At 59.0% G+C, this 25004-nt stretch overlaps 5 protein-coding genes across 5 annotated transcripts; 3 read left to right on the top strand and 2 right to left on the bottom strand.

The window, feature by feature from the left end:
• Nucleotides 1–359: 359 nt before the first annotated feature.
• On the bottom strand, nt 360–3451 carry LOC126326506 (uncharacterized). Its single transcript, XM_049995647.1, has 2 exons — nt 3285–3451; nt 360–3060 (listed from the first exon to the last, which is right to left on the bottom strand). The coding sequence occupies exons 1-2, from the start codon at nt 3378–3380 to the stop codon at nt 373–375; spliced, it is 2784 nt and encodes a 927-aa protein (XP_049851604.1). The 5' UTR covers nt 3381–3451; the 3' UTR covers nt 360–372.
• A 293-nt stretch (nt 3452–3744) lies between these two features.
• Nucleotides 3745–6952, top strand: LOC126326507 (uncharacterized). The gene is made up of 2 exons (XM_049995648.1): nt 3745–4723; nt 4799–6952. Exons 1-2 carry the CDS (start codon nt 3752–3754, stop codon nt 6458–6460), a joined length of 2634 nt encoding a protein of 877 aa, XP_049851605.1. The 5' UTR covers nt 3745–3751; the 3' UTR covers nt 6461–6952.
• On the top strand, nt 6951–9556 carry LOC126326511 (protein arginine N-methyltransferase 1-like). Its single transcript, XM_049995651.1, has 5 exons — nt 6951–7416; nt 7511–7566; nt 7644–8274; nt 8386–9210; nt 9302–9556. Exons 1-5 carry the CDS (start codon nt 7377–7379, stop codon nt 9496–9498), a joined length of 1749 nt encoding a protein of 582 aa, XP_049851608.1. The 5' UTR covers nt 6951–7376; the 3' UTR covers nt 9499–9556.
• A 126-nt stretch (nt 9557–9682) lies between these two features.
• Nucleotides 9683–12494, top strand: LOC126326592 (vacuolar protein sorting-associated protein 18 homolog). The gene is made up of 4 exons (XM_049995758.1): nt 9683–9848; nt 10046–11052; nt 11179–11387; nt 12416–12494. The coding sequence occupies exons 1-4, from the start codon at nt 9683–9685 to the stop codon at nt 12492–12494; spliced, it is 1461 nt and encodes a 486-aa protein (XP_049851715.1).
• Nucleotides 12495–15857: 3363 nt separating this feature from the next.
• On the bottom strand, nt 15858–19305 carry LOC126326508 (uncharacterized). The gene is made up of 2 exons (XM_049995649.1): nt 19138–19305; nt 15858–18794 (listed from the first exon to the last, which is right to left on the bottom strand). The coding sequence occupies exon 2, from the start codon at nt 18011–18013 to the stop codon at nt 15878–15880; it is 2136 nt and encodes a 711-aa protein (XP_049851606.1). The 5' UTR covers nt 18014–18794; nt 19138–19305; the 3' UTR covers nt 15858–15877.
• Between the last annotated feature and the right edge of the window lie 5699 nt (nt 19306–25004).

Below are 25004 nucleotides of genomic sequence, written 5' to 3' on the forward strand. Positions count from 1 at the left end.
CCGCCGCGTCCGCTCGACCCGCGATCGACGCGACAGGCGTTTTCTCCGCCATCGTCGACTCTCTCCGCTCTCTCTCCGCCCGACTCCAACCGATCCCCTCTGGTCCCCCCCCGCCCTCCCTCGCGCCCAGCCCCCCCCGTCGACGCCCCTCGCGCGCTGCCCCGCACCCCCGCGCACACGCCTACCCCGGACGCGGCGACGCTCCCGTACCTGCTATGGCCACGGCTAGAACTGGACACTTGCTCGACATGGTGTGAATGAGGAGCTGACCAAACTGAGTTTAGCCTATACTGCGATAGAAAACTACTCGAATTTTTTTGAGTCACCGAAAAAAAAAATTTATTAATTTTGCGCTTCGAATTTTTTTTTTTTTTACTCCTCCTCTTCCTCCTCTTCGGCCTCTCGGAGCCAGTTCAGGAACCGCTCGCACCGCCTGCAGAACGCCGCCTCGTCCGGGTTCGCCGACGCGCACTCCTTCTCCCACTGGAAGAACGCGTCCTCGGAGATCACGGCGTTCTGGTACAGCCGGTTGAGCGTGCCCTCGAACAGGTGGGTGACCCTCGGCTCGCGCTCGAAGACGGTCTCCAGGACGAAGATGAACTCCACCTGGTCGTCCACCGATTGCACGTAGCTCTTCAGCACGGGCGAGAAGAAGTCGATCGATCCCGACAGACTCGAGGACAGGCTGCCGGGGAGCTGGGTGCTGGCGTTGATCAGGCTGGAGAAGATCGCGTCCGCGCAGTCCAGGAACGTGCGGTCGTAGGCGTACTTCAGCGCGTTCACCTCCAGGAGGATCGTGTCCGCCGAGGTCGAGCGCCCGGGAGACAGGGCGTGCCGTACGATTTCGTCGACGCCCAGGCTGAACTTCTCCCTGTCCGTGGTCTCCGCGATGTTCGACGGCGGCTCCTCGAAGAGGGGAGACAGGGGCCTCAGCTCCGACGGCGGGCTCGAGGCGATCACCGAAGAGTGGTCAAGCAGAGAGTCGGACAGGGCGGCCGAGTTTTGCTTGAGCACCTTCAACAGCTGAAGCAGGTCCGACTTGGTCTCCCACCCTATGCACAGCTCTTGGAACGGGAGCGCGGGATAGGGGAACAGGAACCCCGTGCCGAACGGAGCCAGCGAAACGATCGGGAAGGGGGGCGTCCTCGGCCTCTGGTCCAGAAAATCTCCTTTTTCGAAGGTCGAACAAAAATTGTCTTCTCCGTCGCTCACGGCGTTTTTGAACTTGAGCTTTTGGTGAGTCCACTTCGTGTATCCCTTCAGCTCCGTGCGGTCCCCCACCTCCACGTGGTGTCCCAGAATGCAGCCCCTCGAAATTTTGCAATTGAACCCGATTTTCACGTGGGAACAAACGACGGCGCATTCGATCAGCGTCCCGTCTTGCACCGTCACGCCGTCCCAGAGAAAGCTGTTGACGATGGTGACGCGGTTCCCGATCATGCAGTCCCTGCCGATCGTCGAGCTGCGCACCTTGGTTTCGCTGCCGAGGCGCGTTCTCGCGCCGATCGCGCTGTCCTCGCCAATTTGGCAGCTCATAGAGAGGTGAACGTCCTGCTCCTTGTAGATGCCCGGGCGGCAGTAGGTAAAGCTGGTGGTGCCCAGAAACCTCGCCTCCGGGACCAGCGGAAACGCCCATCGCCGAAGCAAGTCGATGCTCACCTGGTGGTACCTCCTCCAACTGGAAACCCTCGTGGAATAGGCCACTTCCGGGACGAACGAGGCGTGAATTTTGACGTCCTGCACCTCGTCGTTGATCATCGTCCGCACGAACTGGCTCAAGCTCTTGTAGTCGAAGTTCTCCTGAAACTTGTCCAGGACCTCGGGCGCGCATATGAACACGCCGGACTCTAGCACGTTGGCCCTGCAAAGCAAGTTGGCGTGGTCCTTGAAGAGACCGGTTTCCAGCTCCAAGTGCGGCAAAAACCGGCTAAACAGCTTGTCCTCGTACAACAGCACCAGGTCCGTCTCCTCGTCGACCACAACGATTCTGCCCTCGTTGTTCGCGAGTATGGCAGACACGCTCATGTACTCGTACGTCGACAAAACGGAAACCAAGCGGTCCAGCGCGGAGGACAGCGCGCTGCCCCCGAGCGACATCAAGTCCGACTGGCGCGTTCGACTGCTCTCGAACCCAATCGAAGACGCGGGCGGGTAGGAACCCCTGGAAGACAAGGGCACCTCGGTCCGGCAATCGACAAAGGCGTCCGCCTTCTTGCTCTCGAGCGTCGTGGGCAAAGACGCGGAAATCGGGAAGCCCTCATTCTCATGCAACTCGCCAAAGGCCGTGAAAGAAGACGAGTTCCGTCTAGCGGGAGAAGCAGATTGTAAATCGCAGAGATAAGACCATTGAAAATCAGCGCTCTCCGTATGATCGCAAAAATTCTCTAAGTGCTGCTTATGGCTGCCGAAACAAATCTCTTCCGGGTCCTCTTCAAACATCAAATCCTCCCCGAGCGCGCCCACCTCCTCCACCCGACCCTTGTCCGACTCCTCCACGTCGGCCGCCGACTCGACAGACGCGGCACTGGGCACGCTGTAAACCAGTCGGTTGTTCGAGCTCTCGAACGAACGCATGCTCTTCTTCCTGTCCTCGGAGGCCAAGGACTCGTCCGCGTCTTGCTGGGGCTTGAAGCAGTCCTTCTGTTTTTGCCCCTTGCAGCAAAGCTCTCTCCTAGCTTTGATCTCGGCATCCGCGCTGTTGTCGCCCAACACCAGCGTCATCAAGGCGTTCTTGTCCTTCTCCCTCCTCCTCATGTGCTTCTGCCACACGGGCTGCAAGTTCTGGTTGGATATGATGTCGCCATACACCAAGATGAAGTCGCTCTGCAGCAACTCCGGCAGTCTGCTGTCGCGCAAGATGTCGCCGACGCTCTGGCTCTTCTGAAACTTGACGCACGACACGTCGACGCCCGAGAAGCCGCGCCGACTCAGGCTGTTCACGTACTCCTCTACCTCGTCCGCGTGCTCGCTGGCCAACACGTAAATCTGACTCACCTCAGACAGCGCCAAAAACTCGATGGTGTAGTTCAAGAGCGGCACCCCAACCAGCGACAGCAATACCTATATACGCGCAAGGGCGCGCCCTCCCGCCCCCGTCAGTTGCTCGGTTCCCGAGGCGATGGGTACAGATTATTTTTTTTTGTTTTTGCTTTTCCGGTGAGGGGCGTTCGTCGGTCCAGTGTGTTTGGAAGCGGCCTGGCCCCTCGGACGTCGGCCGCCCCCAATGCGGCTTCCCCCCCTCGACGCGGGGCCCTCGGAGGAGCCTCGGCCGTCCCCGTGCGTACCTTCGACTTCTCGAGCGTGAAGGGGGCCAACAAATGGTCGAACGCGTCCGCCAGAATCACGGCCCGCAGCGGCGCGTGACGGCCCTCTAGCGACATGCTTGAAAGTCGGACGAACTGACCTGTCCTCGACTCCTGCTAGCGCGAGTAGCGACGAAAAAAAATGAGTCGAAGAGCGAAGAGCACAAAGACCGAAAAAGTGAAAAAAAAAAACCCCGTCACAAAAGAGGCCTTCCGCGCGGAGAGAGAGAGAGGGCGAGGCGCGGGCGGAGAGAGGGGTTCGCGCCGGCCGGGGCGCGCGCGCGGCCCGTCGCGGCGGAGGCCGCCGGCGAGAGGCGCCAAAGCGCGTCGAGGGAGGGCCCGGTTTTTTCGACGGGCCGTGTGTGGCGGAACGTGTATGGCACTGCTCCATACACACGGAGGCGGCAAAGAGGGTTTTTTTGTATGAGGAGGAGTTAGTTATGTCATGTATGTCGGAGGTTGCAGACTATCGTGAGGCGGAGCTGTCTTCGGGCGGGAGAGGCGAAGAGGGACGGAGGGGGGACGGGTGGCGACGGGAGAGAGAGGGGGGCCGAGGGGTCGGGAGCGAGGGCGGTTTGGCTGTCGACGAGTGCGCAAGAACGTCGCCGAGCAGAAGAGAGGGGCGCGAGGTCGAGCCCGCGGAGGGCGGTCGAGGCGCGTGGAGGGGCGGCCGCGCGTCGGAGAGGACAAGAGGCGAGGACGACTTGAGGGGCGCGAGTCGTCACGGCTGCAGATGGGAAGACGAGTCGCGCGGGATGCGCGACGGCGAAGGAGAGAGGCGTTGGTATGGCGAAAGCCGACGCGACGGGGGGAGGTGGGAAGAGGGGGGCGGCGGTGGTTCGGACAGGCGCAGGGATGATCACTGCAGACGTGACGAGAGGAGGGAGAAAGAAGGCGGTGCTGAGGAGGAGCGGGGCAGGGTTTACGGAAGTTCTCATGGTCGAAGAAAGCGCACTCAGTACGAAGAAGACGACCGATGGAACAGGAAGCACATAAGGCCTTGGAATGAGGATGGAGGCGAGTCGAGTTCTAGAGGAGGGGGTCGCGCGAATGGGGACGAGGAGGGTCGAAGGTGGAGAGGAGACGATGGAGGCGGTCGCCTTGGGCGCGCTTGCGTGTTAGAGGACAGATTGGACGCCGGCAACAGATGGAAGGGAGATTCTCCCGTCGGGAGGGACTCGCGCGCGCTGAGACTGTCTCCTGATCACGTTGCACTGAGCGATTCGAACGGGTCGAGTGGCGATTACAGGGCGAGTTCGAGAATTCTGCTGGAGGGATATACAAACGAGAACAATCCGTTCAATGATTCTCAGTTGGACAAGCCTTTTTACTGGAAGCTAAGGGAAGAGCAGCTGGAGAACTCGGGGGTGAAACGGAAGTTGTCCGCGGAAGAGGAAAGGGTTCGAAGAGCCAATTTAGAGGTATGCTGAGGTTTTGCTTGAGCGGGGGCTTGTCTAGGGCGACGGAGCTGATTTTTTTTTTTTTTTTTATCGTAGCGCGAAATTTTGCTACTTCGTCGCCACCGAATAGAGCGAGACATCGAGGAGAGCACGTGGGAGGCCGAGCAGGCGCGCCTGGCAAGGGAGCGCGAGCAGTTGAACGCGGCCGGGTGGGAGCAAGACGAAGACCGCTTCTTGCTGACGCAGTTGAAGATGCGCGCGTTGAACCGCCTGATTGACAGTCGAGCGCAGGTGATTGACCTGCTGTTTCTGGTGTATTCGGTGTATGTAAGGAAGTGGTACCAGAGCCGCGGCAGGGAGTTCCCGGCGCCGAAGACGAACTTGGAGCAGCAGTTGCAACAGATAGAGAACGGTTTGATTTTGCCGAAGGACTTGCCGTCTCCGTTGAAGTTGGTGTTGGAGATATCGAAGAAGGAGGAGCTGCAGTCGCTGGTGAAGGAGATGAAGCTGTTCTACGTGGTGGAGTCGATTATGGAGATGATGGAGAGAGGAGAGGACAAGAAGTACGAGAGCGTGGCCGACCAGAAGAGCCGCCTTAATCGCGAGTTGGATCAGATGGTGTGTGAGGGAGGTTACGGCGACGCGAATCCGCAGGGAGAGTCGAGGCCTCAGGAAGCGCCGCCGGACGACATGCCGGACTCGAACTTGGGTCCCGGGAGCTACTGGAGCGCGCTGTTGCTGCTGGTGGAAGAGCGAGCGGCGGACCTGCAGGCGGGTGGAGACGGCGTGTCAAGGTACGAGGACACGATGTTGCCCGTGATCAAGCAGAGAAACGACGCGATACTGAGCGGGAAGACGCTTTTCGAATTGAGGGATCTGGAACGCCAAGTGAAGGCGACGCTGCAGTCAGACGAGATCCTGGACGAGGAGTATTGGCGCGCGCTGTTGAGTCGAATAGGCGTGTTCAAGGCGCGAGCGCACGTGGACAGCATACACCAATGCGTCTTGAAAGAGGTGAAGAAGGAGAAGAAGGAGAGCGCGGAGAAATCTCTATTGACGGTTCCTCGTCGGTTGGACGCATCTGCTTATATTCGAGAGGCCGCCTCTACCGACGATTCGAGCAAGAGCCTCGTGAGCGCGTCGAAGGGTCTAGAAGGAGCCGGTCCGATGCAGGATTCGTCGTCCCTTCAGATTTTCTATCCTAGTTTCGACTTGGCCACCGACGTCCTTTACCCATCCGAATCTCTGGACGAAGAGACGATTTACCAGATAGAAAAGGCGCAGGGACTCGGCGCCAACGAAGAAGAGTTTCTGGAGGAGAGCGGCTGTCCGGACCAAGACAAGTCGTACAACGAGCTGCGCAAAGTTCTGGCGTCTTATTCGTTCGACGACAAGTACCGTCCGAGGAAGCCCAAATACTTCAATCGCATCAAGACCGGGTACGAGTGGACCAAGTACAACCAAATCCACTACGACACCGATAACCCGCCTCCAAAGGTCGTGCAAGGGTACAAATTCACTCTGTTTTACACCGACCTGATCGACCCCACCAAGCCGCCCACCTACAGCATCGAAAAGTCGGATTCTCCGGACTTCGTTAACCTGCGCTTCAAGGCCGGGCCGCCCTACTTGGACATCGCCTTCCGCATCGTCAACAAGGAGTGGAACGTTTCCCACAAATACGGATTCAAGTGTCTCTTCTCTCGCGGCGTTCTTTATTTGTGGTTCAACTTCAAACGCCTGCGCTACAGAAGGTGAAGGGCCCTCTCGCCATGCGGCCGGTCCGCGCCTCGCGTCGCCCTCCCGCGCTACGGGAGGGGACGAGCCGCTAGAGCCGCCTTCGCATTGTCCCCACGCTCCGAAAATACGCATGTTTTGTTTGAATGACAGATACAGGTTGACAGCTTGTCAGTGAACACCGCATCTCTCGCTCCTTTTTTTTTTGGCCGTTCCCGTTGGCCGGCCGCGACGCGTTCAGCGCGAGTTGGCCCGGGCCGAGTCCCCCGGGGGAGAGAGGGGCAGGGCGCGTGGCTCTCTGGAGAACGCGGGGGCGGGTTGGAGCGCGAGAGCGCCTCTGAGGGGCGACGAGGCCCGCTGTTCGAGGGGGTCCGAGCTGGCAGTCGGAGCGAGTTGGTGACGGTGCGCGCGCGAGGTTGGGGGAGTTGCGGCGAGAGTTTGGCAGAGCTCGGTGCTGGATCGGTGCGCGAATGTTGTACCGCTTAAAAAAAAACAGAGGTTCGGAATTTGTAATTTGCGCTTGCGCCTTGTTCTTTTGCGCAGGGAACGTGTGTTCTATGCCGAGCGAGGCTTTGACGCCTCGGCGAGCGGTCCTCGTTCGGCGTTTCGAAGAAGGAGGTGCGAGTCGGGGGCGTTGGAGGCGGTGGCCGGGGGAGCGCGCTCGGGGCGTAGAAGCGATTCAGGAGCGACGCCCCACAGAGAAGGAGGAGGGTGCTTTTTTTTTTTTTGAGACAGGCTTTTCGGCGCGCGCAGAGGTCCTCCGAGGTATTGTTTTTTTCAATGCCGTTTTCTTCTGATACGCCGCGCGGCGCGTCGGCGTGCGATGGCGACTCACATCTGAGCGCGGGAGCGTCCTGCGAGTCCCGCATGGGCGGCTGGGAGGAGGGCCGGCCGTTTGCGCCGTCTTTTGGGCTCAAAGGAGACGACGGAGCTGGAAATGATGGGAAGTAAAAAGAGAGACCCAAAGGAAAACCGAGGTATTGAGGGTTGACGTGTGACCCGGATACGTGTGAATTTCGTACCGATCTCTATAGTAACACCGATCCCTTCACGCGTGTCCACTTACGACAGACCGAGCGGTGCACCTTCCCCCGCCTTCGCACGAAAGCGGTCGTGTGTGCATGGTAGTATGTGTTTTTTTTTTTGGTCTCTTTTTTTCAATGAGAAGAGGGTTTTGCCTAACGCCCGCGCGTGTCTGAGACAGGACGATCCGACGAGGGTTTTGGACGCGCCTTTGCCCCGCGATCCGGAGTTGTCTAGCGAGGGTTCCGAGTCGGATTCGGGGTCGGATTGGAGCGACTGGGTTTGTGACAGGCCGATGTCGGACTCGTGCCACCGGAGTGAGGAGGAGGCCGTGCGCATTGCTTGTTTTTGCCCGCTGGCGTTCTCGAGTTTGGAGGAGCTTTTCGGCCATCAGGTCTTGGCGCATCGACTCGACTTGGCGCGACTCCTCCAGGGTTTCTGCGCGTCGAACTCTTCGGTGGATCCGAGCTACGTTCGCGCCAAGCTGGTTAATTATCTCCGCTCGCGCGCGCGGATCGACTCTTTTCAGCGAGATACGCACATACAGGTCTCAGGGGACGAGTGGCTCGACGACCGGTACCTTAGGCCGGAGCTGGAGGACGATCCGTTGCTTTATTTGGAGTGGGGTGTGGCGCAAGACGAGTTCGACGACCAAGACCAGGGCGCAGGGTGCCTCGCCGAGGAGCCGATATGCGTCGCCCGCTTGAGCAAGGTGTCCAGAGAGGAGCTGGAGCTTTCTTACGCGGCGATGCACAGACGCCTCGTGAGACAGCAGAAGCAGCTGGAACATTTGAAGGCGGTGCTCAGCGAAGGTACGCTCCGGGACCCGGCTCGGTTATCGCTTGTGTGTGTGTGTTTTTTTTTTTTTTTTTTTTGTTCTGCGCGTCCGCTCTGGGTGGCTGATGCCTGCTTTTTTTATCTAGACGCGCCCGCGCGGGCTCCGGAAGCGGGCGACGAGGACTACTTCGAGGGGTACGCCGGCTTTCACATACACGAGGAGATGATAAAGGACGAGGTGAGAACCAGCTCCTACGCCAAGTTCATTCTCCAGAACCGCGCGTGGTTCGAGGGGAAGGTGGTGATGGACGTCGGGTGCGGCACGGGGATACTGAGTCACTTCGCGGTGATGGCGGGGGCGAAGCACGTCATAGCGGTTGACCAGAGCGCGATCATCGAATACGCAAAGGAAATCGCGGTCGAGAACGGACGCGAGGACCGCATTCAATTCATCCGGAAGAAAGTGGAGGATTTGACGAGTGAGGACAGCCCGTGGCTGGCCAGGCGACAAGTCGACGTCATCATCTCTGAGTGGATGGGATACGCGCTGTTGTTCGAGTCGATGGTATATTCCGTCCTGTTTGCTCGGGACAGGTGGCTTCGCGTGGCCACGGGCAGAGTTTGTCCGGACAGACAAAGGATGTACGTGGTTGCGATGAGGGCCGAGAAGCTGCGAGAACAAAAAGTGGATTTTTGGAAGCAAGCGTACGGAATACGCATGGAATCTCTGTGCAAGCTCGTCTGCAGCACGCCGCTGATCGAATCGATGGCGGACGCGACGCCGATAAGCAACGCGTTCATGTTTTTTGAGTTAGACTGCCAAATTGCGGCGGCGGATCAGGTCGAAAAACCCATGTTCTACTCTTTGTCGATCCATTTTGACTCGGTCATAGACTGCCTGGTCATCTATTTCGACACTCTGTTCACCGGCGACCCGAGCGCCGACATCCAGCCCGTGACGTTCTCGACAGGTACGGAATTCTTTCACTCCCCGCGCCGGGCCCCCCCCTGCGAGGTTCCCGCGACGAAAGGAGCGCTGACGCATTTTTTCCCGCTCCGCAGGTCCGGAATCGCCGGAAACGCACTGGAGACAGACGGTGCTCATGCTCGCGCGCCCTCTGCCCGTCGCAGAGGGCAGCCTCGTGTCCGGAACGATTCAGTTCGAGCCGTGCAGGCGACACTCGAGAGACCTGAGCATCTCCCTGACCGTGTGCATCGACGGACAGCTCGTCGAGAAGCAAACGTACAGAATTTCATAAAAGACGCCTCCCCGCGGTGCGCGGGCGCCGCGCGGTTGCGTACAACTCGCGCCCAAGACTTTTTTTTTTTTTTTTTTTTTCTCTAGTTTCGGCGCCGCGCCGTTTTTCACCGGCCGCTCTCGCCCATTCTCCCCTTGCTCGCCGTCGACGACTCCCCGGAGCCGGCCATTTCCCCCAGAGAGAGATGCACTCGCGACGAGAAAAAGAGACGACCTTCAGCGTCGTCAAGGTGGACTACGAGCCTCGAAAATGCATCACTCACCTGGTGACCGGCAAGGACGCGCTGGTGATGTCGCTGGAAGAGGGGTCGCTGGTGAGGCTCAGCCTGGACGCGCCCTCCGAACTGGAAGGTACACGGGGACGAGAGGGGGTGGACTTCTCGCGGGGGTGCTTGTGTAGAGAGAGAGAGAAATATGTGTGTATGTGGGGCGGACCGCGGCGGCCCCTCTGCTCGACGCGAGACGGGGGGCGCCGGCGGGAGGCGTGTGTGTGTTCGTTTGATAGCGGCGTGTTCGAGGACGGAGAGTTGACTGTTCGTTAAGGGCAGAGATCGAAGTAGGCGCGGAGCCGGTCACCGGGATGTTTTTGGACCCCACCGGGTGCCACCTGCTGCTCGTGATCAAGAGAAGGAAGACGATGTACTTGCACCGGTCCTGGAAGCGCCCGCGGTCCCTGAAGAAGCTGAAGGGCCTGAACGTGACCGCCGTCGGCTGGAACGATTCGGGCGCCGATTCCGCGTCCACCGGGCTCATATTGCTCGGGACCGACACCGGAGAAGTCTACGAGCTGGAAATAGAGGTCAAGGGCGGCTGGTCGCTCACCGCGCCGACGTTGGAGAAGCACTTCAAGTGGCTCTACGCGTTCGAGCTCGAGGCCGAGTCAAAGCAGCTTCTCAATCCCTACGCGTCCGTCCAACAACAGGCGGACGCCAAGAGGACCGAAGACACCGACCATTCCGCCAAGAAGGAGGCCTCGTCTTACTTCTTTGCCTCCACTTGCACCGAGACGACTCTGCAGGGAATCAGGTGGTTCACCATTCGACCTTCCAACGGACCGCCAAAAATTTACGTCTTTTTGTGTAGCCACAGATTCTTGTGGTCCTTTGTCGGATTTCACTCCTTCGAGCACTTGTTTCTCAGTCCCTGTCGCCCGGACGTCCGCGAGTTCCCCAGCCCCTACTTCATCTACAGCAAGCTGGAACTCTATTACAGGACCCACCTGCTGACCGAGGAACCGCACACCGAAATCCTCGTCCCTCAGGCGCTCGCCTGGCTCACCTTCTCCGGCGTCTTTCTCATGAACCTGAACGTGTCCGAAACCGACTTCCTTTCCCCCTCCGAACCCACCTCCGCCGACGCGCCCTCCTCCAAGGGCCCCAAAACCAGCCCCTCCTTCTCTCTCAACGTCTCCAACGACCCAATCTTCGACTCCTCCAGACACATCCCCCTCACCTGCGACTCCATGTCCCGACAGCCCTACGACGACCTGATCCTGTCCATCGCGCTCACCGAACTCTACATCGTCGTCCTCTACGCTCACGGCCTGTTCCAATTCGTCTCCAGAATCACCCACCAAGTCGTCGAGGAACAAACCCTCCACCCCCCTCTCCCCCTCATGGGCCTCGCCTTCAACCCCTCCAAACTCCTCATCTTCTCCTACACCTCCTCCTCCGTCTACCAGCTCGACGTCTCCGCCGAAAAGGCCAACCTTTGGTCCGTCTACCTCCAAAAGCGCCAGTACGCCCTCGCCGCCAAACACTGCACCGAACCGTGGCAGCGCGAGCGCGTCTCCGAGGCCCTCGCCCTCCACCACTTCCAGTCCGGCCTCTACGAACTCTCCGCCAAAGCCTACGCCACCACCAACCTGGGATTCGAACAAATCGTCCTCATGTTCGACAAACACCAACAATCGGACGCTCTGCGCCTCTACTGCCTCGAAAAACTCCTCCGACTCGACTCGTCCACCCAACTCATCCAAATCACCGTCCTCTGCACCTGGCTCATCGAACTCTACCTCAAAAAACTCGACCTACTCGAAATCGAATTCAAAAAAAAAAACCCCTCTCCCCCCCTCCCACCCCCCTCCCCCCTCCTCTCCCACCTGTTCCCCCCCTCTCTCCTCTTCTACCACTCCCTCCTCCAACACCCCCCCTACCTCCACCACTCCTCCGAACTCTGCCAACTCCTCTCCAAGTACCACCAATTCATCGACCCCGCCACCAACGTCAACCTCCTCCTCTCTCACGACCGCGTCCCCGAACTCTTCTTCTTCTCCAAACTCGTCCAGGACCCCTCCCCCCTCGTCTCCTACCACGTCCAGCACTCCCACCACCTCCCCGCCCTCCTCGAAATGCTCAGCTCCCAACGCCCAAACCTCTTCTACAAATTCATCCCCACCATCCTCTCCCACCACCCATCCGCCTCCGTAGACACCCTCCTCACCCTCCCCCCCCACCTACTAGACCCCGTCAAACTCCTCTCCGCCCTCACCAAAATCCGCTCCTCCCCCCCCTCTCTCCCCTCCCTCCAACCCCTCCTCCACTGCTTCTACTCCCCCCCCCTCCCCCTCCCCCTCCCCTGGACGGACCTCCTCTCCTCCGACCCTAACCCCCTCCTCTCCCTCTTCGCCGCCCCCGACCTCCCGCTCCTCCTCCCGCACTCCCCCCCCCCTCCAGCCCAAGTACTGCTCCAAGGACCACGCGCTCCAACTCGCCTCCGCCGAATCCGCGCAAACCCTGGAACCAACCCAAAACGACAAACCCCCAACTCAACAACATAACCGCCCCCCCGCCGTCCTCTACCTGGAACACTGCATCTACCACTGCGGCCACCGCGAACCCTCTCTCCACAACTTCCTCCTCTCCCTCTACGCCACTCACCGCGACCTCTATCAGCAGCAGCTCCTCGACTTCCTCCAGCGTCCCGACGCCTCCTACCACCCCGACTACGCACTCCGACTCCTCCGCGAGCACACGCACATCCAGGGATGCGTCCTAGTCCTGTGCAAGCTCAACATGGCCGACCAAGCCGTCCAACTCGCCCTCGAGCACCACCTGCTCGACCTCGCCAAGCAAACCGCCCTCTCCCACTTCTTCGAGCCCGACAACCAAGACGTCGCCAAGAAGACCTGGCTCAAAATCGCTCAGTACCTCGCCAACTCCACCGACGACGTCGGCCAAATCATCCACTTCCTGCGACTCTGCCCCCCCTTCATCCGCCTCGAACACCTCCTCCCCCTCATTCCCCCCCTCTCTAAAATCGACGACCTCAAAGCCGAACTCTGCAGGTCTCTCGCCGACTACGACCAACAAATCAACGACCTCCAAACCGAAATCAACGACTCCACTCACTGCGCTTCTCTCCTCCGACAGTCCATCCTTCAGGCCCAAACCCAATACCAACAACTCCCACCTCAGCACTCCTGCTCCCTCTGTCACCTCTCCACACATATGCGCTACACATACGTCTTTCCCTGTCTCCACGCCTTCCATCGCAACTGTCTGATTCTCTCGCTCCTCCAATCTCTCCCCCCCTCCTCCGAACTCCACGCCCTCCTCCTCTCCCTCGACGCCAAGTCGCTCCTCCTCCGCCCCGACCCCTCCTCTCTCCTCCCCCTCCTCTCCAAGCTCAACGACTCCGCGTCGGAACCCCCCTTCTCCCAAACCCTCGACCAACTCCTCTCCAAAGAGTGCCCCTATTGCGGCGACCCCGCCGTCCAGCAACTCCTCTCTCCCCTCGTCCCCGACTCCGACCTCGACTCCTGGAAACTCTAAACCCCAACAACGAGAAATACAAATAAATTCTCCACTGCTCCCTTTTTTCTCCTTCTTTTTCTTTTTTTTTAAAAAAAACGCCCCCCCCCTTTTTTCTCACAAGCGAAGCCTCTGAATCACGAGCTCTTGGACCCTGCACTTCCTCAGCGCCGCCTCCAGCTGCTCCGTCGTGACGCACACCTTGATCGACCTCTGCCTCTGGAACGCGTAGTTCTCCTTCATTCTCGCCTCGACGCAGTCGGTCATCTGTCTGTACTTGCTCGGGTGAGCGAACGCGACGAGCCGCATCCTCAGCAAGCCCTCGAACGCCTTCTCGCAAATGACCTTGCCGTGCTTCAGCGGCGCCAGCGACGGGTCCGAGTCAACGAAGCGCTTGAACTCCGCGAACACGTTCTCGAATGTGTAAAACTTCAACCTCTGACTCGAGCAGGACTTCTCGCCCCGACTCTTCATGTCTATTTCGACCAGACCCTGTTCGATCTCGAGCCCGAGCTGGATCCTGGACTCCAGGCAGACCATCTCGGCCAAGAGCGCGAGCTGCAACGTCGTGCACGTACAGAGCAGGCCGACCTTGCCGTCCAGTGCCATCTGCTCGTAGGCCTCCAGTATCACCTTCTCGGACAAGAAGCAGTTCCTCGGGTGGTTCGACAGCATCGAGACCGCCACGCGAAACAGCTTGAACAGCCCGGCGTGACACGCCGTGAGGTCGTTCAAGCTGGCGAACACCTGAGCCAGACGGGGCGACAGGTGCCAAAACAGGTGCACGAGGTGCGCGTTCCACAGGCGCGCGAACTGGAACAGCTGCAACTTCTCCAACGGCACGTCCGGAAAGTACTCCAGTAGGTGAGAGGGCGGAAATGTCGGGCACGAGAGAAAAATAGGGCACGAAGAGTTGCACGTTCTGAAGCAGGCTTTGTGCGACTCGGCGGCCTCTGCGTCCTGACCAACGTAAGAGGGCTCCATGTCGCAGCGAATATCGGCGCTCGACTGCTCCATTCTAGCCCAACGAGCTTCAAAGTCCCCGCCGTCGTCCAGCTGAACGCCGAATATCGGCAGTATCATCAAGTGCTCCAACACCATCATCAACCCAAACCTCAGACCGTTCGGCGCCGACATCAGTATGTTTCGACTGGGGAACCGAGACGCTATTCGGCTTTCTAACAGCGAATAAAAATTCAAATTTGACGTCACAGCGACCACCGACGCCCCCGCGCTCGGGCGACTCCTTCTGTCTGACCACTTGTTCTCCTCTTGTTGCTCGAAATTCAAAAATTCTATCAAGCTGTACAAAAAAGTCTGGCGACCCTCGGCCAGCAGGTCGAACTCCTCCAACACCACCACCACGCGACGGACCTTCAGCGCCTGCCTCAGACACTCCTCCGCCATACACAGAGTCGACATGAATCCGGACACGCCCGATTTGGCGACCATCAGCGCCGCGTCCGCCTCCTCTTCCTGACGGCCCTCGCAGTAGTCCTGGTAGCTCTTCTCTAGGCGGGAGTAGAGTCCGCTTCGACCGGTCCTCCCCTCTGTGAAGGAAGTCGTCCTGGGCGCCTGCGGATTCACCTCGCCGCAACACGCCTTCTCCAGCTCTTGGTGCAGCTTCTTGAATAGGCCCAACGGACTCTGAGTCTGCAAACAACTCAAATAAATCGTCAATATCGGCAGTTCGTCCGCCGGCATCCGCGCGTCGTCCTCAAAGAGGCACGCCTCTTCTCCAGATTCACACAAGTTGTCCTCTCCCTCCAAGAAGCCCCCGCCGTAGCCGCCGTCCATGCGGCCGGTCTCGCCGCGGCCCTCTCTCTCGGCGGGAGGACCGCCCTCCTCGAGGCGGCCGCCGGGAACGCTGTGGGCGTCGCCGAAGCTCGCAGAAGAGAGCAAGTCGACCCTCTCTTCCTCGCGAGCCGCCTCTCGGCCGCGCCCTCCGCGACCACCGGGAGAAAGCCGCGCGGGGCAAAGCGCTTCTCCCAGGCTCTCCTCACCCACTTCCGAGTGACGCCGTCCGGCCGTCTCTTGATACCGACGCCAATGGTCCTGCTGAATCCGCCTCAGCGCCCGCCTCAGCAACGTCGACTTTCCGGAACGCCTCCTGCCCACGAGGCACACCAGTCCGCGCTCGTATATGGCGCTCACGAGCTCCCTCTCCAAACTCTGACTCTCCCAGCTCGGGTAGACCAGCTCTTCCTGAGTGCGCTCCGGGTCGATCAGCTGGAGAAACCTGCTCTCGCCCAGTCCCGGAGAAGCCCTCCAACTCGAACACAGCTCGGACTTCCACTTGAAGAGTCTCTCGACCATCGACAGCTGGTCCAGCGACAAGGCGGGCCAGGAGGCGCAGTCGAGGTACTGCGGCGACAGCGGCGAGACGGCGGCGAGCGGCGAGAACTGCTCGAGGACGCGGTTGAGCACGGCGTAAAACGACAGGTCAAAGTGGTCGTAAAAGGTGGACGGGGAGTGGGTGCTCATCTGGCGTGGCGCGCGAAGTTCGCCAGGGAAGCGAAGCGGGCGAGCGAGGACGGCGAGAAAAAAAATGCCCCCTTTTTTTTTTTTTTTTCGTAACGGCACGCAGAAGCGGGACGGAGCGAAAAAGTTTCGATGTTTCAAATTTTTTTATTTATTGTAAAATCGAGAACTGTCGTCACCGAAGTCGGTAAAAAAAAGAGGGTCTTCGTATGGATGAGGCGGGCGAGGAAGGAGGGGGTCGGAGTAGTGGCGCTGCTTGCAGTCCTGGAAGAAGTGAAGGGAGGAGGCGAGGGGGGGCGCGTGGCTCGGGAGCGAGGCGCGGTGAAGGGGGGAGGAAGAAGAAGGGCGATGAGAACTGTGGAGTTCTGAGAGTTCCAGACGGGGCTTTTGGGAGACGGAAGAGCCAAGTGGCTCGGCGTGTTGCGATTGAGGTTCATGGGTGCAGAGTTCCGTCGTCTGCAGATGGTTCGAGGCGAAGGGGTGGCTCGGGGCGTAGAATTGGTGATGGTCAAGCGACGAATAGTCCGAAGAGGGAAGAATGGTCTTCGGAGCAAAATCTCTTGCTGGAAATTTGGAGGATTGGTCGGCGTCCACCGGATAGGCTTTCTTTTCGGAGGGAGCCGATGGAAAGCCAAGGCCATGTTGGTAAGAGTGGTAATAGGGCGATGAGCTGCCCTCTGAAGCCGCGTTTTGGGCCCTTTTTTGCTCGATAGCTCGGTCTTTTTCGCGGTTGACCAGGTCACTCGCACTCGGATGAATGCCTCGATCGTCACCCCGCGGGTGCAGTCTCTCGTAGGCCGGGTTAGAAATAGCGTCCCCGGCGCAACCTGGCGCCCCCTCAGCGCGATCGCCCTCTTTCATCTGACGCTCCCCCGATGCAGATTTCCACCGTTCCGGCAGCTCTGTCGAGCCCTCTTCCCGACCGGAGGGGTCCACGTCGATCCCCCTGGCCGCTCTGGACGCCATCGATGCTATATTTAGGGTCGCGCTTAGCATCGTGCGGGCGTACTGTTGGCTCTGCTCCGCGTCGCTCTTCACCACCTCACTGCCCTCCAAGCGACTCGGGAGCGGCACCTTGAAGGAGCGAAAGCACCGGTCCCCTATGGACGGGCACGGCAGACTCTTGTCCGGCTGTATGATCACCAGGTCCACCAGGCCCCCTCGCTGAGTCGACAGCAACACGTGTGTATCGAGCGCCAAGAAATTCTTAAAGTACACATTCGTATACACTTGAGTGAATTGAATAAACGTGTCCTTCTGAGAACGCGCCTGCTTCAGTATTTGCACGGTCCTCTCCAAGTATTGAGGACAAATGAACATCCTCCACTTCATCTTGGCCACCTGGTCCTGGGTGTATCCAAACAGGTCCAAAAATGCCATGTTTGTGTTTCTTATCACTGGCATGTTGTACGTGAAGTCAAAAATCACAATGGGGCAGTCGTCTCCCATCATCGACTGCAAGTTCTCGGCCAACTGAATCCCGGTCTCGACCAAGAACACACTCAGGGAGGACACCGACGCCGGCTCCCCGCACTGCGTCTCGCCGTCAGGCGTGTCGACTTCGGGCAAGAAGGGGCCGCTCACGGGAGAAGTCATGTTCAACGTCGCCTCCACCGTGTCCACAGAGGGCTCTGAGGACATGCCGCCCAAGTAATCGTACTCTTCGGCTCGGCCGTCCGCGGGCGAAGGATGCAACGACCGCGCGTTGTCGGAAGACTCCATCTTCGCGGCGCCGCTCTCGAGCCCCACCCTCCCGTCCGACTCGCAGTCGACCGACGCTATGTTCAGCTTCGACCCATCCGCCAGACGAGCGTCCGCGCACCGCCCGGCCTCGAGACGACTCGCGTCCGCCCCAGCCCCCTTCTTGTCGTCTACTTCGACGTCCGTCGGCCTCGCCGACGCCTTCGCCTGCTGCTGCAACGCGCCTCCCTGCGCGGTGGACGGAAACCCAATGCTCAGCTGAGCCAATATGTTCTGGAGCTGGAACAAACTGGGCGCGCTCTTGATCATCTGGTCCTGCTGGTCCCTCAGGAAATTCAGCTCCTGCATAATTTTGTACTGGTCCTGACGAAGGCGAATCACCTCTCTCACAAGTGCCTCGTTCAGCCCCGCCTGGTCGTCCAGCGGAAAGTCACCGGCTCCATCTGGGTGTCCGAGTGCGGGCTTGGACACGGGCGGATGGGACCCAGAGTCCAGCACGTACAACGCCGAAGCGGGGAGAACGACTAACCATGCCCATACGAGAAGAACAGGCATCACCACCGCATGCATACAACGACGCATCCCACTCCACCGTGTCACCCCCCTCGACCTTGCCGTCAAAAAGCGTCGAACTCACATCGTACAGACACTCAGGCGACACGTCTGTCCTATTCCTGTCCTCGACTCCAGAAAAATGGGGCGCCGTCGAATCCAACATGACGCCTCCCGCATAGTAACTCTTCCCCTCTAGAAGCGCCGTCTTCTGTCTCTTTCTCTGTTTATCTCCGCGCTGTTGCTTCTGACGCTCTTCTACGTCCCTAGCGGACTCGGTCAACGACGCGTGAAGCCGCTGTTCGCCTCCTTCCTGTGACTGGCCACCAATCACGCCACCTATATGACCACCGTCGTACACGCCGCCATAACAACTACTCACCCCTCTGCGCGGACTCTGCGCTCTAAACAGCTCAGACCGCTCCCCACTCTGCTGACTCTCAGGCGTCGCCTCCCTGTTCTTAGACTCGCTCACGTCCAACATATACGGATACTTGGCCGACGTCTGAACGCCCCGCTGCAACAACCCCTCAGCGCTCATGTGCTCCTCCAGAGACACCTTACTCCTCCTATCCTGAATCGCAGACTCGGCCATCTCCTCCTGCCCCCCAAGCTTCTGCTTCTGGCGCGCCGCATCCCTGCCGCCACTCGCGCACGCGAAAGGCAGGCCGTACTCGCCGTCCCCCCTCTCTCCTCTGCTCGGCTGCTCCACGGAATGATTGTTCAACTCATACCCCATGCACATGTGCGCCGCTCCAATCAACTTGCATTGCACGCACGGGCGACTCAAGTCGCAAATAATTCGAGCTTTCTGCGTGCGCCCCCCCGTAACCCGCGCACATAAAAAAACCAAGTCAGCACCTCCTCTCTCAAAACTACCCCTCCCCACCCCAACCGACACACACACAGCGCGCGGGCATCGCCGCATCCGTCCTCACGCGTCGCCACACGCAACGCGCTCCCCTCCTCGGCTCGCCGAGGCATACGCCCGGCCTCCCGTCAGAACGCTCTGCTTCTGCGCCCCCCTTTGCATAGGCACCCTCTCCCCCATCAAACAGTCGCGTCTCGCTCGCGCTCGGCGCCTCTCCCAACTCTCACTGTGTCGCCACGTCACCAGTCTTCGCCCACCCATCGCATGCGCGCTCCCACCGTACCTGGCAAAGAAAGCAACTCCTAGGATCGTAAATGTGCGTGGTTGGTGTCCCCGCCATGTTGCCACCTTATAATCTGTCGCCACGCGTCAATTCACCAAATGCAAGAAAAAAAAATCTGCAATCGCCTTGAGAACGCCTGCCTCCTGTCTGCCATGACTGGCTACGAACAAAAGCAAATCTCATAAAAAAAAGTGTAACACAAATTCATACAAACTGCACACACGCCCCACTCTCATAAATCCCGTGTGTATGGATGTGTGCCTTGCGCAGAGGACCCCTGAAACCGGACTCGCCCTCGCTCGGCAAGACGCCGGGCCATCTGTTTGGATCAGCGGAAGGACGCGGATCGGACCTCCCCCTCGCGCAGCGAATGCGCGTTGTGCGAGTCCCTGCCCTTCTCCCCCTGCGGGCAAAAGCCATCTCTACGTACGCCGCCGCGGTCTTCGACATTCAGCTGCTTTCAGGAGCAAATGAGGTGCGCACCGAAGCTCTCGCACGCCGCTCAGGATGGCGTTTCGCGCGCCGTCAAGCACAGCTCGTGTTCTAGAATTTCACGCGTGCGAAGCGCGAAGGGGTCGCAAAACAACGCGCGAGCGCGCAGAGGTTTTTAACACTTTCGCGGTGCGTAGAGGAATAGAGACCACTCCCCTCTCTCGCACTATATGGCCGGTTCCTCCTCTCTCCGTCCGGGGGCGTAATCCTCTTCCGACTGACCAACCAACCTGTCAAAGCCCCCCTGCCCTTCGCGTTTTCGCTGGGTCTCCCAAATCAGCTATCGAGCCCCGCACACCCCTTTCGGAAACGAGGGAATCTTGCATGCGGAGCGTCAGGCGCGCGTTGGGCGCTCGCTTACTCTGCGCGGCCAAGGCACACATACTTTTAGAGCCTGAACGTTCTGCGCGATAATCTCATGAACTCCCGTCGTCGAGGCAAAGTGATCGGATCACGCGCCGCGTGCGCAGCAGGTCTTGCTCGTTCGAAGGAGACGAATCCACATAAATTGCTCGTTTCGCGAGCGTGCTTCTGTTTGCACGAATTCCCAGGCGCAGAATAGTAAGAGAGACCATCGCCTCGGGAGTGAGCGCATGGAAAACGTGTTGGAAACCGTGCGCCGGCCTCGCATCGGTCTCGTCTTGAACCCAGCCAGGGGAAGCGGTCTGTCATGTCGAAGGAGTGTCGGCCGAATCGAGAACGCGGCTGTCGTAAGAAAAAAGCCAAGAATGCTGAGTAAATTTTTTTTTCAAAATTTTTTGTATTGGACCCAAATTTGATACATTCGTACACATTCACGTCGGTAGGCAAAAATCCTGAAAAGTAGACTTTTTGAAATTTCGAGCTTTTTTCCTAATTTTACTGGAAGCGACTGGCGATTCTACGCCAGATTTCCCTGTGCATTATTCTGATTGAGCTGAAAGCAGTTCTCATGCAAGAGATCCATGGTTACTGTTGGTACAAGAATTTGTATGTGCCATAGCCAAATGCGCGAACCAGTAACGATCGGTGGTGGTGCTAGCGAGCCGCGGAATGCGAAGGAGGTGCTCCAAATGGCCAGGTTTTTCGGTAGAGAGCCACGCATGTACAGACGTCACGCAGCGACGAGACACGATGGGGATGGGACTCGAAGCAGAGAAGAGGCAGTAGGCACTTTGCTTTTGCTTTTCGACACAACCGAGGTCGGGCAATTTGAATCGAATAAAGCCGGTCCTGTCGTCGAATCGGGGACGTGGCGGTTGATGGCCCTTCTTTGGTTGCGTGCGTATACATGTATACAGCAAGCAGAGAAGGCGGATGGCGGCGACGCTCCTCGGGTTACCGGGGGAGATCGGCTTGGGGCGAAGGTCCGCGGGGCGGGCGGAGGCGATAGTCGAGAGGAGGAGGGGGGGGGGGCGGTGACGAAACAGAAGAAGGCTGAAGAAGGAGACACGAGCACTCAGATAAAAAAATTTTTGGTTGAAAAGAGCGAAGAGATTCATTTTTTCCAAGAGGCGGCGACTGCCCGTCATGAGCATGAGGGTGTAAAATGCTCGGCCGGGTCTCACGACGAGAAGAGGTGTTCTCCCGATTCGTCGTCGTCTTCGACGTCTTCTTCTCCTCAAAAGGAGCGTGCCGGATCGATGCAGATGTCCAGTTACGCGGGCGCATATCTCAACTCGAAGGGCGAGGAGGGCGAGGAAAATCGTCCTCCGTCGCAAGTGGATTTATCTTCGTCGCACCGAATAAATGCAGACGCCTTGAAGAGGCAGAAGTCGGAATCCCAAGATGAAAATAGCGATTCGGAGGAATGCGATCCGCTAGACGACGAAGACATTAAATTATCGCTGTTGTCTTCGTCTTCCGAACGGATTTCCAGGTTGCTGCCTCCGAAGTGTGCTTTGCCCTCCCTCCCGAGCCAATTGCCGCCGCCGGACTTGCAGATGAAGCAGCAGATGAGTTCATCTACGGAGCACCTTCTGACAGCCAAGGATCCGTCCCCTCCGACTTCCTCATTTTTCGACGGCGACACGTCCGATCCGTGGATGAGAGTCGAGTCCGAGGGGGAGCAAGACTTTCGGTTCTTGTCCGAATACGAGGACTTGGCCGAGTTGATGGCGAAGAAGAAGCCGTCTCCTTCCGAGCCCGACCTGTCCGCGATTCAGACGTTTCCGAGCGACGAAGTCTCGGTCGTCTTTGCCCCGAGAGAGGGGTACATTCCGATTGACGAAAGCCGGTGGAAGTCCCTCGGTTCCGAGGGCGAGCGTCTTGGGGATCAGCACGACTACGCCTGGTTGGTAGAGGCCAAGAGGATATTTTGCGTTCAGTCGTATAAGCTCGCGAGTTGGAAATACATAGACACCCCGTCTATCTTCGTGAACAAATCCGCTGACGGCCAGCAAGCGCCGGACGACGACGAAGGGGCGCCCACTAGTATTCAGCAGCTTCTGGGAAGATGGGAGGAGCTTTTCAAGGAGGCTCGACAGGATAGGTTCAAAAAGCAGGTCAACTCGTCCAACGACCAGTTGCCCACAAGGACTTCTAACTTGGAGTTGTCGGACGCGTCGAGAAAGAGCGAAGGGTGGAGCGCTCAACAGGACTTGGACCAATTGCAGTCGTGTTCCTCTCAGGAAATCCGCGGCGCGAATCACGATGACAACGCGCCCATCGTCAAGCACGCTTCCAAAGACGACAGCGAGTCCTTGTCGTCGTCGTCTGGATCGCACCTCAAGGAGCCCCCTCACACCGCGCAAAAGACGCGTTCCTCTATACTTTTGGTGGCAGACATTTCGTCTGTTGGCGTTCCCTCCGCGAAACACAGGATGGACGCCAGCGCCGACCTCAGAGACGACATCAGCTTCATACCGTCCTTTCCTCTGAAAAGGATGGCGGGTCCCCACAAAGCCCCCGACGTTTCCTGTCCCATATTCGATCCCGTGCTGTCCGACGAGTACTTCGAAAACGAACTGGCCTACCAAAAAAAAAAAATCAAGCATCTTTTCACTCACTACAGGACGAGGCTCAGGGGGCTTTCCGTCAAGGAGATGACGGACCTGAACCGGTACATCGTGAGGCCCCTCCAGTCCACCTCGCTCCCGGACCTTCGCCTGTATTACGTCGATTGCAAGCGCCTGACTCTGGACGAGCTCCAGAACGAGCCTCTTTTTCTCAGCATGTCTCTGCACGACATCTCTCAGCACTACAAGCTGAGCGAGAGCTTCAACTTCGAGCTCAACTCGAAGCAGCTTCTGGACCAGATACACCAGATTCCGGCGTTTCACTCTCAAAGCGGTTCCTACGTTTCTGAAATCAGCGGCGAAACCATGGGCACGCAGTGCATATTCCAGGTCACGGGGAGGCTTCCCCCCAGCGCCTACGTCATCATCTGCGTCAGCCGTTGCTACATTCTCGAAGAGCAGGAGAAGCGCATCAGCTTTTACCCGTGTTGCAGCGCTCCGTCGAGCAAGTTGAAAAAGCCGAGTCCCGCGTCGGACGCCGCTTCTGCGCCGACGTCGACGCCTTCCGGCATCCTGACCCGTCGACTGTACTGCTGGGCGGCCGTTCCCTTCTCCAGCCTGCCCCAGGCCGGCCCGTCTTCTCCTCGAGCCGACGACGGCGCCCACGGGTTTCAGTTCATTCCCGCCAAGTACGCCAACAGCTACCAAAGCTTGTACCAGCTCCTCAACGACCGCGACCTGAAGAGGAGCAAGGTCTTGTCCGGGACGCTGCACCTGGAGGCCAGTCAAATCAGGGACTACTATTCGTTTCCTCTGTGCTCTCACGTCATCAACTCCTCGCTGGACCCCGTCTGTCCGTCCAAACAGCCCATGCGCGACGAGGCGCTCGCCGAAGACAACTCGGACCCGCAGATGAGCATCGACAGCAGCGCCGGCACCACGTCCGACGCGGCGCCGAAGGAGGAGGACTCGAGGTCGCGCTCCGCGCGCGCGTCGTCCGAGTTCAGAGGGAGGCAGTTGCCCAGAGAGGACGGTACGTCTTGAAGGGTGGGGTTTCGCGTATTTTTGCTCGCGCGCGCGTCACTGAGTCGAGAGTGTTTTTTTTTTAGGGTGGGCGCCGGAATTCGACCGACGTTGCCTGGAGCCGTCGCCCGCCACGGGTCGGACGAGCGTGATCAAGCACCTGCACGAGTTCGGAAGCTCGAACTGCGACTTGCACTTGAGCGAGTTGAACAACATGTACGTTCAGCTGTGTCGCGCCTACTTGAGGAAGAGCGACGTGAGCAGCAGCAAGGTGCAGATCTACGTCGAGGCGAGGTTCAAGGAGTCGGACATGTCGTCGACCGGACAGGGCGTGTGCACGTGGTACGGTCTGAGTCACAGCCAGAAGATGTGTCCATCCGTGCTGTCGCACGTGCAGGCCAACGACAAGCCGATAGAGATGTACGACGAGTTCAAGCTGAAGTTGCCGATCAAGCTGACGAAGATGCACCACATTTTGTTCATATTTTACGAGCTGGAGCCGAAGAGGTGTCGGAGGACCGTGATAGGGTACGCGGTTTTGCCGCTGTTGAAGTCCGAGAACCAGTTGACGATCGCGAACACGGCAGGTTCGAAGAGGGTGGGGACCAAGGTGTGGATGCAGTTGCTGTTGGTGCCGACGTTGCCGAACTACTACCTGACGGCCGCCACGAGCGAGAAGGTGCAGTATTACCAGAAGATCGATTATCCCGGGGCGTTGGCCGACACGAAGCGCTACAAATTTTTGATTTCGATAGAGTTGGCGTCTTCGATATACTCGACGGACCCCGCGCTGTCTCGCTTTTTCTTCGCGTTCGAGAGGTATCCGAGGAAGACGAGCAAGAACTACTGGGTGTTGTTGGACGCGATTGGCGACTTGCCGCGCTCGGACAAGACGGCGATTTTCAAGAACTTCGTTTTGCTGTTCAACCTGTTGCTTTGGCTGGTTTGCCACAGCGCCGTGGACCAGGGCTCGCTGGGCGGCCACTTGGAGCGGTTCGCGGAGGCGGGCGCGGAGGAGCCGAAGGGCGCGCCCGAGTTCGAAGAGGGCGCGTCGGAGGGCGGGAGCGCGCCCGAGAGCAAGGTCGACGGCGCGGCCTCGCAGCGCGGCCGGGCGGACGAGCAGGTGCTCGTTTCGGAGGGGTCCTCCGACATCGAAAGCTCTCAGGAGTTGCCGGACAGCGACCCGGCGATATCGAGACAGGCGTTTTTGGTGCTGTTGCAGCTGGTGTCCATCGTGAGTGGCATGACGCAGCAAAAGTACAGCTTTTATTTGCGCGCGTACGCCAACTACATGTTCGACAACGAGATGATTTCCGACTGGTCGGGGGAGGCCGGCTCCGAGGGCGGCGCCCCGTGCTACCCCTTCGAGTCGATTTGCTACCACTACACGCAGCTGCTGTTGTCGGACAACCCGCT

The sequence above is a fragment of the Schistocerca gregaria genome, unplaced genomic scaffold (genome assembly GCF_023897955.1).
Source record: "Schistocerca gregaria isolate iqSchGreg1 unplaced genomic scaffold, iqSchGreg1.2 ptg000994l, whole genome shotgun sequence".
NCBI classification, from domain to species: Eukaryota; Metazoa; Arthropoda; class Insecta; order Orthoptera; family Acrididae; genus Schistocerca; species Schistocerca gregaria.

Excerpts from the sequence above, each read along its gene's own strand:
- LOC126326506 (XM_049995647.1), bottom strand. The coding sequence starts at position 3,380 with ATGTCGCTAGAGGGCCGTCACGCGCCGCTGCGGGCCGTGATTCTGGCG. Across the intron at positions 3,061-3,284 it reads TCACGCTCGAGAAGTCGAAG|GTATTGCTGTCGCTGGTTGG; the intron begins GTACGCACGGGG and ends GCGCGTATATAG.
- LOC126326507 (XM_049995648.1), top strand. The coding sequence starts at position 3,752 with ATGTCGGAGGTTGCAGACTATCGTGAGGCGGAGCTGTCTTCGGGCGGG. Across the intron at positions 4,724-4,798 it reads TTCGAAGAGCCAATTTAGAG|CGCGAAATTTTGCTACTTCG; the intron begins GTATGCTGAGGT and ends TTTTTATCGTAG.
- LOC126326511 (XM_049995651.1), top strand. The coding sequence starts at position 7,377 with ATGATGGGAAGTAAAAAGAGAGACCCAAAGGAAAACCGAG. Across the intron at positions 7,567-7,643 it reads GCGGTCGTGTGTGCATGGTA|GACGATCCGACGAGGGTTTT; the intron begins GTATGTGTTTTT and ends TGTCTGAGACAG. Across the intron at positions 8,275-8,385 it reads GAAGGCGGTGCTCAGCGAAG|ACGCGCCCGCGCGGGCTCCG; the intron begins GTACGCTCCGGG and ends TTTTTTATCTAG.
- LOC126326592 (XM_049995758.1), top strand. The coding sequence starts at position 9,683 with ATGCACTCGCGACGAGAAAAAGAGACGACCTTCAGCGTCGTCAAGGTG. Across the intron at positions 11,053-11,178 it reads CTCACGGCCTGTTCCAATTC|CTCGACGTCTCCGCCGAAAA; the intron begins GTCTCCAGAATC and ends TCCGTCTACCAG. Across the intron at positions 11,388-12,415 it reads TTCGAACAAATCGTCCTCAT|CGTCCCGACGCCTCCTACCA; the intron begins GTTCGACAAACA and ends GACTTCCTCCAG.
- LOC126326508 (XM_049995649.1), bottom strand. The coding sequence starts at position 18,013 with ATGCGTCGTTGTATGCATGCGGTGGTGATGCCTGTTCTTCTCGTATGG.